Source organism: Dreissena polymorpha, chromosome 4 (genome assembly GCF_020536995.1).
Source record: "Dreissena polymorpha isolate Duluth1 chromosome 4, UMN_Dpol_1.0, whole genome shotgun sequence".
Lineage (NCBI taxonomy): Eukaryota > Metazoa > Mollusca > Bivalvia > Myida > Dreissenidae > Dreissena > Dreissena polymorpha.
This window is the reverse complement of record NC_068358.1, coordinates 6,131,282-6,141,973: the sequence shown is the minus strand read 5'-3', so window position 1 is coordinate 6,141,973 and position 10,692 is coordinate 6,131,282. Positions and strand designations below refer to the sequence as shown.

The following is a 10,692-nucleotide window of genomic DNA, read 5'->3' as shown; positions in this document are numbered from 1 at the left end:
CCTAATGCACAGTTATGCATTAATATATTAAACATATGACGAACACACAATGCAAAGCTATGCATTTATATATTAAACATCTGATGAACACCCAATGCACAGCTGTGCATTTAAATTATAAACATCTGACGAACACCTAATGCACAGCTATGCTTTTTTAATTTAAACATCTGACGAACACCCAATGCACAGCTGTGCATTTCTTGTTTAAATATCTGATGAACACCCAATGCACAGCTGTGCATTTGTATTTTAAACATCCGACGAACATCCAATGCACAGCTGTACATTTGTATTTTAAACATCTGATTAACACCCAATGGACGGCTGTGCATATCTGTTTTAAACATCTGATTAACACCCAATGCACAGCTATGCATTTCTGTTTTTAAACATTTGATGAACAGCTAACATCTAAAAGCCAACTTCACATACCCCTTGGAAAGCCGGGTTAAAGTGATATTATGGGCATTTTTCACTGTTGAATTGAGCTGAAAAGAATTAACAGGTCAAAAGAGATAGTTAAAATGTGGTTATTGACCAATTATCTGCAACTCATCTTGTTATCAGTTGTTTATAAAAATATATTTTATATTCGATTTCTTACGTGACCCACCCAGTCCCGTAAGGCGAAATGATCCTTAAAACAAAACTGTTCTTTGTGTCGTACAAATGAATCTACACTGAAACTAAATTTAGGTTTACATCGTCTATGCATGACCAGTTGTCAACGAAAGTACGGTTGATTTTCAAATGCATTATTTTTCTCTTTCCGGGTTATTGTTTTAGTGTGTTGATGCTGCATTATCAGATACAAGTGTATATGAAGTGAAAACATCAAAAATAAACAACGGTTGCGATAGACACCTATAAACTGTTAGATGCCCATAATATCACATTAAGCATGGTTATTATTATATTGTTGGTAAAGATCGCGATATTCAACAAATAGAGAACACATAATCGGCGACATTACTCCCCCTTGCCTACGTCCGACCGACTTACTTATTAATATGAATAATTTTGATTAACGCGCGACTTAACATTCGCGCATTCAATGTTCACAGCAATTTGTCTTCTATTCCAGACAAATCCATTTTCAACCATAATGCATTGCGGTATAAACTATCAACACATTTAAACATATCGACGTATATGACATGCAAACGTTTATTGTCAAATAAATAATTTTGTGGTATAAATAACTAATGACTAATATAATTTATCCTACACACTATGCAAGGCATTATAAAATTGAAAATTACAGCAAACAACCAACAAAAATGCATATATTTGGGTGAGATATAAAGACTTTTGTAAAATACCAGAATATAGAGGAAGATAGCAATGGGCTTGCACCATGCAGACAATACAGATGATGATATTCAAGTCTATGTTAGGAATTACGACCTCTTTTGTTGCGTTGAAATTACGACGGTCAATGTAAACCGAACAGAAGGCTTACAATGATTAGGAATGTGTCACGATGTCATACTTACGAAAGTGTGTATTTTATGTTTATATTTGTGGACCACAGTGTTCCATTACATCAATATTGCCTTGCGCGGATAAAACACTTTCGCGTCGACAACTACTTGTGTACATTCGTTCAAACTTATAATTTCACCTTACGTTTTGTATTCCGCTTTGCTTCGTCAAACACGGCTCGCCACATAAGGTATACAATCCGCTGTCGAAGTCTTATTTGTGATAGTTTGTATTCACATCCAATGGAGCTTTGCATCTCCGGGCCTACCTCAGATAGCTGCCAATGTTCAGACTTGCGTCGTGGTTTCCTTACAACTGGTTTAGCCGCAACTGCTTTGGGTTTTTGTGCTTGCGTATAAACAATGCCACTAACTCGGCTTTTCTGCTCAATGGGCTTTTTCGTGCGTAATGGTATGTTTTTCGTATTTGTCTGAAGTCAAACATGAATTATATAAATACGAGAGTAGATATCGTCAAACATTAACGAAAACACTAAATAACATATAAATGTTCACGGTAAAGATCTTAAACTATATAAACTCTTAAATGGATGGACCGCGATTTCACAGCATGAGATCCTGTATAATATATGTTATGGCATTATGAAACATTAATGATTTTGTATACACGAATTAACTTTTTTTTTATTTACTTTAAGAATAAAAATCTTAAAGAAAAGTAACAGAAAAGTATATTCATGTCTTGTTAACGACAGTGTACATGATGCCAATTATGAAAGAGGCGAGTTATACCTTTGAAACTGATGTTATCTTCGGAACAACCAAACTCTTCCCTTGCTTTTTATCATGTTTAACAACTGTAGATTTTATAGTCTCAGGGACGGATTCAGTTTGGTCTTCATTTACATCAGTGGTGGAAGATGTATAATCCTCATTCGGAATGGAACTTTCTTCCTTTATGTTTTCATTATCTATATTCGTATGTGCATTGATCTGATTTCCTCTGTGCTCTCTGTCCTCCATCTCAAACGAAACACAGACTTATTATCCAGTTATAAATTATAGGCACCAACAAGAGTTATTTTTCATACTTTATTATTATTAAACGAGTTGGAGAACTCTGCAAGTAAGCGATCCTTTGACAAGATAACTTAAAGAATTCAAAGGATGAGTAAAATTAATTTTGGTATGAATAAAATCGAATGAATCGTTTAAACGATTTCCTTTTTTTTAAATATACCCAGACAATCTACACAAACACTGACTTGGCTTCATTTCCCGTTGACAACAATAATTTACCGAAATTACCATACGTATGGTCAGTCAAAGACTTTATATATAGCCAATGAAAATGCTTAAACATGAGTAAGATTGACATATTTGTAATTGTTTTACTTAACATTTTATTAAACAGAATCAATAGAAAGTTGTTTTATACTTATGTTTCAGAATTATACCTTATCGTATTGGCGATGTTCGCCTGTTTCACGTGTTCTGTGTTTGTGGTTAAAACGGCAACTTGGACCAAATCGACAAATATCGCAGTATTATAATTAGCTACTACAATTAAACGTAACACGACTTACCTTATTTTCACTGGAATCTGGAATATAATCTGTTTTGTCATCTGTTGGGCTAGCTTGTCGCGTATCATTTTCGCCGTTCTTATTGTCATTCTTTTCTGCATCGACCGTTGAATCCGAAATAGTAGCAACAGCAAACGTATCTTCTATAGCCGATGCTTGTGAAATTTATGTTGAATTCTCATTATTAACTAAATGCTTGATATTGGTTTTCTGTAAGATTTGCTTCTTTCTCAACGTTTGGTCCTCGTTTCCAGAATAATTGTCTGTTGTTTCTTTGTTTTTATTTTCCCCAGGTTCGCTTGGTTCCACGATACACTGTTCTTTGACAGCAGATCCTGTGACAACATCTGCGTCTTTCTCTCCGTTTGATGTGTAATTTGGTTGAGTTCGTAGGCGATCGTCGTTCTTTTTCTGTGCCGATACCATTGTGTCATTCTGATTGTTTATCTCTGTCTGTTTTTTAACAACGGTGAGCTCTTTCAGTAACATGGTGATCTCCCTCTTTAAGTCTATTCCTGACTTAAAACGAAACAGTCACATTAAATTATCGTATGAACTTGTAATAAAAAGAACATGCATAAACCGTAGTTGTTTCCCTTGTTTGAACCATGCTAAATCCTTACAAGTTTGGAAAGAATTGGATGAAAAATTTGGACTTTATTGCATAAACACCATTTTCTCAATTCAAGGGGAGGTAATTCTGTACTTCATGGACCAATAATGCTCATTTTTTGTAGGGTTCGTGTCCTCATTGATATAAAGACACTGTGCAAATTTGGAAAGGATCGGACAAAAAATGTGGAAGATTTTTGAAAGATTTCACAAAATAGGCAAAAACGAATAAACATGCAAAGTTCAACGAGCTCCTGCGGCCATGTTTTTTGACGAATCAAATTTCTTTGAACAACTTTTTCAGGGGAGCCCTCAAAGGTCATCCCTGTGAAATTTTTTGAAAATCTGATGAGCGGTTTCTGACAAGAAGATTTTTTCAGGTTTTTACCATATATGGTCATGGCGGCCATCTTGGTTATGTGATCAAATTTTTTTTAACAATTCTTTTGTCCCATGACCTAGGGATGCTCCACATGAAATTTAGTTGAAATTGGCTCAATGGTTTAGTAGAAGAAGTTGTTTACAAATTGTTTACAGACGGACGGACGGACGGACGGACGCCGGACGCTGAGTGATCACAATAGCTCACCTCGAGCTATCGCTCAGGTGAGCTAACAATATCCCTGAAAGAGAAAAATAATACATTTGAATATCAACCGTACTTTCGTTTGACGACAGATCATGCATGTACGATATGAACCTAAATTTAGTTTAAGTGCAGATTCGTTCATACGACACATAGACACAATTTTGTTTTACGGATCATTTCGGCATAGAGGACTGGGTGAGTCATGTAAAATATCGAATATAAAATATATTTTAAATAAACAACTGGTAGCAAGATGAGTTGCAAATAATTGGTCAGTAACCACATTTTAACTAACTCTTTTGACCTGTTAATTCTTTTAATCTCAATTCAACAGTGAAAATTGCCAATAATATCACTTCAAGTGCTCGTTATGTAGCTGTGTTGTTTGCTAGCAGCTGTTGACAGCCGTGTGCTAAATAATATTAATAAACATCGATAAACCTTCCCAAATACTAATTATTAAAACAATAGGTTTATTAAAAAATTGCTAATAACTTGTAAACAAATGCTTAAGATTTAATAATAGAAATACAAGAAGAATTTATGAAACACCTAACATCTGAATTTAAGGAGCTTATTTATTATTACCTTAAGAACATTACCGAAGCACTATACTTGACCATTCAACATATTAACATAATTTCGTGAAAGGTTATTTTACTTCTTCGCGTTACATTTTACAGCTCCTATAAGGTTATTCCAATACATACTAACTTAATAAGATACAATTTTAGTCTATATCTAAACTGTCTTAGTTATATCAACCATCTACGGAATACCGTTAGGGCAATCGTGGTTATACATTTAAATCCAGAGGGCGACAATGCGATAGTACGATGGCGACAACGCGATAGTACGACGACGACAGTGCGACAATACGATGGCGACAGTGCGATAGTACGATGGCGATAATGCGATTATACGATGACGACATTACGATAACGTTTTTGTGCGATGACGAAAATGCGATAATACGATGACGACAGTGTGACAATACGATGGCGACAGTGCTATAGTACGATGGCGAAAATGCGATAGTGCGATAAAACGATGACGACAGTGCGACAATACGATGGCGACAGTGCGATGGTATGATGGCGACAATGCGATAGTGCGACAGTACGATGGCGACAATGCGATAATAAAATGACGACAGTGCGACGATACGATGGCGACAGTGCGATAGTACGACGGCGACAATGCGAGAATACGATAACGACAGTACGATAACGCGATAGTACGATGGCGACAATGAGATGATATGATGGCGACAGAACGATATGAGTATCGCATTGTCGCCATCGTACTATCGCACTGTCGCCATCGTATTTTCGCACTGTCGCCTTGTCGTCATCGTAATATCGCGTTGTCGCATTGTCGCCATCGTACTATCGCATTGTCGCCATCGTACTATCGCATTGTCGCCATCGTTCTATCGCATTGTCGCCATCGCACTATCGCATTGTCGCCATCGTACTATCCCACTATCGCATTGTCGCCCTTTGGATTTTAATGTGTAACCACGATGACCCTAACGGTTTCCGTAACTATCATCAAAAATGATCATATGAATCAAACGCTTTTTTGTACTGGAATAATATACTTACCGACTCGAGTGCGGTTAAGTGGTCTGCGTTTTCCCGGACAAGTTCAACAAATCCTAAACAAAAAGGATGAACAGTGCAATAAGCTTCAGTGTATTATTGGCCCCTACCAGTGAAACTGGAGGGGACTTATTGTTTGCGCTCTGTGTGTCCGTGAGTCCGTGAGTCTGTGAGTCTGTCACACTTTTCTTGATCCTGTGATAACTTTAAAAATTCTTCATATTTTTTAATGAAACTTAAAATATGAACAGATGGCAAAATGGAGATTATGCACGTCATTTCATTTTTTCCTACGTCAAGAATTCTGTTTTCTATGGCATCAAATAGACTAGAAATATTGCATAAAATGATGGATCCTGTGATAACTTTAAAAGTTCTTCATATAGTTTCATGAAACTTGAAGCATGGATAAACGGCAATATGGAGATTATGTACGTCATTTCATTGTGTTCCTTCGTCAAGAATTCGGGTTACTATGGCAACAAATAGACTAGAAAATATTTTTGAAATGGTGGAGTTTCACCGATAGGGGACCATATCGCTTGACAATAGTCTTGTTAGACATCTATTGATTAACGGATATTTTGCAATGGTCGTAATTCTACAATTGTCTGTATATTAAGTATGTTTCTCGACGTATCTAGCCTCGTTCTGGTACATCGGGGCTGTATGCGTGTGCGATAAGTGTCACCCCGGATTAGCATATGCAGTCCTCACAGGCTAATCAGGGACGTCACTTTCCGTTTATATATTGATTTTTTTGTTTGAAAGAAGTCTCTTCTAAACGATAATCCTTTTCGGACTGCACACGTTTATATTGGACGAAACTTTTCACACAACCCTTAAGCCCAGTTTTCACAGACCGAGATCCTAGTATTTGCAGATAATGTATATAATGAATATAACTATCCCTTTCTTGATCATGTTGGTTCATTTGTAATTTATTTAGGTCATGGAATCGCAATATTAATTTCAAGGCAGTTTGTCTTTTTAAAGACACCTCGTGTTTATTAGTATTATCCCAGACGCTTGAGTCAATCGACATTAATGTCACCTACCCTTGTAATCAATGGCGCCTTTACCGGAAGTGTCCGCTATCTCAAGCATCTCGCGGATCTCTTCATCGGTGAACTCCAGACCCAAACTGACGACGTGAGAACGAAGTTTCGCCGAAGTGATCCGACCATTTTCGTCGGCTAATTCTATGCAAAAAATGTCGAAATATGTTACGGTTATGTATCTTTACAATGATATACAAAATGTATGTTTGGTCATGTGTGTTTCGACTGCCAAGGTACAAGTCGAATTACTTTATAACAAGTATTCAAAAATCTAAACTGTGGAATATTTTAACATCGTTACTTTTATAATAAAAAATAATAATGTATTTATTAGAATCTCGTTTCAGAATTTTTGATTATGTTTGTATTAAGTGTTCGGTATAACGTGCACAAACTGTGCTGAAAATCTGTTTTATATAATACAAGCAATGGGTTGATACTTCAGAATGATGCATCTTATTATAAACTACATATTTATATGTTCTAAACTCGTGTCAAATTCAGATACAATATGGTATTACAGAAAAGAGTGTGCTTTCACCTCAAGAATTTTGTAAGCGCAATGGTTTGCTCCCCCAGGTCTATATTACAAAAATACCTTCAAACAGTTCCTTCAGCACACTGGCTGGACCACGACTTGTGCCCGGCATAGGACTTCCCATGGCGTCACCAGGTCAGGTCCACCAAACGCAATCGGAATGTTTATGAGTACCAGCTAGTAAAGAAACTGTATCACAATGTCAAAAAATATCCGTTTATTATATAAGAAGATCACTTTCTATTTTATAAGAAGCCAAAAACGGTTCAAATGATGTCGAGATATAACAACACATATGTATCACGTAATTTGTTTAAGATCATAATTTATAGAACCATATTAATAGTTCATAACACATTCTAAACTTGACGTTGTAACCTCATTCTCTTTACAGGCGTTTTAAACTATCTTAAGCTACTTAACTTCTTTTTTGGGGTTATAGTTACACTAAATCGCAATATCTTGAATTAATCGGTGAGTGTGGCCTTCTGTTAAGAAGGATTGAATTAACTGTTGAATTGAAAAAAACTAAAGCTGTTTTGTCAACAAATAGGGTTTTTGAGCACACTTGGACGCATTTTTCATAATTCAATTATTAATCATAAAAACACAATTTTAATCAATATATGTATACTATTTTATGTTTACATATCATTTAATTTCGTTTGGAAAGGACAAACATTAGTAAGGTGTAACATGCGTCTTGATGTAAGGTTATAAAACCTGCATAGTGGTCATATTACAAACAATAATTATGTATTCGAGAAAGACCCAGAAAAAATCGTCAATTTTTTAACATGTTGTATCTTAGATTCTGTTTTTGTTCCCTAAATATTAAACCATTTACTCCTAGTGTACTCTCCCATCCTTCTAAATTGGATCAATTTATTTCCAAAATTAGGGATGTCTAGTATATTTATTTCTATATTTAGAATATTTCTTACAGAAATTACTTTCAGCAAACAGCGCAGACCCTGATGAGACGCCGCATCATGCGGCGTCTAATCTGGGTCTCCGCTGTTTGCCAACGCCTTTTTTCTAGACGCTAGGCATAAATGGGTTAACCGTTATAAACAGAATAAAAAAAAATTATTGCAACACCTGAATGTGTCATAGTTTTAAAGCATTACCTTACAAACATGGGATCTTAGTCGGAACATGTTAAGGAACATCACAAACGGTATGACGTTTCTAAAGTATTATCAATTCAGTACTGTTATAAAGCTAAGTATTGCCTTCGATTGAAAGCGGTTCAATTTCATGTAATGTTTGTCAAATTAACTTGCTATAGGCCTAAGATTACCAATCAGACAGTCGATAGTATCAAGGTTGAATTTCATAGTTAACTGAATTTGTTCAATTGATACGCATGTACATTCATTTTAAGTTCTATTAAATGCGTGAAAAAAACTGAAACATATCTTATATTAGAGACATGTTGATGTTTGCTCCATCATTTAGAACACTATTTTGTGTTGATTGATGGGTAAACGTTGTAACATTCTATAACCGAAGTATGTTAGAACGACATTTACAAATTTAGCATATTAAGTTCGGAGGGTATTGTCTACCAAATTCACATCTTTACTCTGCAACTCTTTAAAGATCACCGGCAGCGGTTTTAAAAACCTTAAACATACCAATTTTATGTGAGATTATAATGTATAATATCCATGCCATCATTCGATTAAAACCAACGTATTCAGCGAGTATGCAGCCGATAACTATGCCGAATTTTCGCACTTCGCGTTCGAGTCGACTTTTTTTCAAACCGGAAGTGACGTATTCAAACACCACTTGCTTGAGTTCATAACAAAAGAATCGATATCAGCTGTTGTCATAGTAAAGATCAACATATATATCGAAGGTTTTCTTAGTACACACGCAGGTTTTCTTAGTACACACAAGTTATGGCGTACCTTGATTGTATTAAGTATTGAATTATTATTTAATCAGACAATTATAAATGGTACATAATGAACAGATACAATTATTACCATAAATTGATCGATGTTCGATTGCAAGTCCAAACTAACCATTTAAATTTAACACTTCAGCAATGTAGTAAAAAAAAAATAATGTTGATTTGAAATGAATGAATCTTGCGTAAATGTTGAGTCATTTAAACTAGAATTGTCCGTTTCAATAAGCTTCCTTGACATCACGTGATGTCTGACTTGCTTTACATGTTTGCCATTTCTAAATTTAGCTTTATCGCATGTATGAACTGCGTCGAATTGCTCTATCCATAAAGTAGCGAACATATTATTGAAGATTCATTTAAATACATGTTTGTTCATACGAGGCATGCTTGCATATAATGATTGTCCCAACCTCTACCGACTTGGTATAACTGTTTTGGGAAATACTTGGACAATTGTTGTGTCTTACTTAATTAAATCATGTACGCAAATAGTGATACATTTGGCCGTTCCGTAAGGGTAGTCATTTTGCAGATTTTATGCAAAAAGGAAACTTAATGTTGAAATCTCCCTCTGAACATGTAACACAAAGCCGCCATTGTAACCGGAATATGTTCGTTTCTTTAGCAGAATCACAATGGTTAAAACTGTGTTATAAGGATTTTTCAACTACTGCAAGTATAGGCAGTTGGGGAAAATATTGAATATTACACGCACATCAAGGTGATATGAGAGCCATATGCAAAAGATATTGACTTTACCGAGAAGATATAGTGTTATTCAAATAGTTTACATAGCAATTAAGCTAACCAATTGTTTACTTTTCTTCATGTTTTTGTAAAAACATTTTAATCAGTGTTTTTCTCGAAGCGAGTGTGAACTTCGTGATATCAATTTGTTTTTGAATTGCTTGTTTATTCTTTACTTCTTTGTAACGTGTTACTGGTGTAAATGTCTTACTAACTATTATCTGAGTATCTTCAAAAGGCGATTTTAAATTGGTGTTTTATTGGATGCGGGAAATTTTATAATGCCTTGTCACACGATCTTCCTATTTATAAGACTTCCTATTTACTCCATATCGTGTTTTTTTAATTGAACTAACAATAGTTCGATAGTGGCACACATTTTCTATAAAAAAATGTTCTTTATCGTTTGTTGCTCACTCCATATATCGCTTTAAAATTAGAAGAATTTCGACAAAAGAAACCAATATATGTACGTACAAAACTAACATTTATTTTAAAACCACAATTATAGAAACGAAAAAGATTATTTTTGATTAACACACATGGAAACAATACAATGCTTAGTATTATTTTTGGAACTATA

The 10,692-nt window shown here is 35.1% G+C and overlaps 1 protein-coding gene across 1 annotated transcript; it reads right to left on the bottom strand.

Annotated features, from left to right (window-relative positions):
* Positions 1–1,242: 1,242 nt before the first annotated feature.
* On the bottom strand, positions 1,243–7,987 carry LOC127876613 (uncharacterized). Its single transcript, XM_052421963.1, has 6 exons — positions 7,499–7,987; positions 6,898–7,041; positions 5,843–5,895; positions 3,035–3,553; positions 2,241–2,471; positions 1,243–1,918 (listed from the first exon to the last, which is right to left on the bottom strand). Exons 1-4 carry the CDS (start codon positions 7,560–7,562, stop codon positions 3,200–3,202), a joined length of 615 nt encoding a protein of 204 aa, XP_052277923.1. The 5' UTR covers positions 7,563–7,987; the 3' UTR covers positions 1,243–1,918; positions 2,241–2,471; positions 3,035–3,199.
* Positions 7,988–10,692: the final 2,705 nt, after the last annotated feature.

Bases quoted from the DNA above. Each gene is read 5' to 3' on its own strand.
- LOC127876613 (XM_052421963.1), bottom strand. From the start codon at position 7,562: ATGGGAAGTCCTATGCCGGGCACAAGTCGTGGTCCAGCCAGTGTGCTG. The intron at 5,896-6,897 runs GTAGGTGACATT...CTTTTTGTTTAG, and splicing joins AGGCGCCATTGATTACAAGG to GATTTGTTGAACTTGTCCGG. The intron at 3,554-5,842 runs GTAAGTATATTA...TTTCGTTTTAAG, and splicing joins ACTTAACCGCACTCGAGTCG to TCAGGAATAGACTTAAAGAG.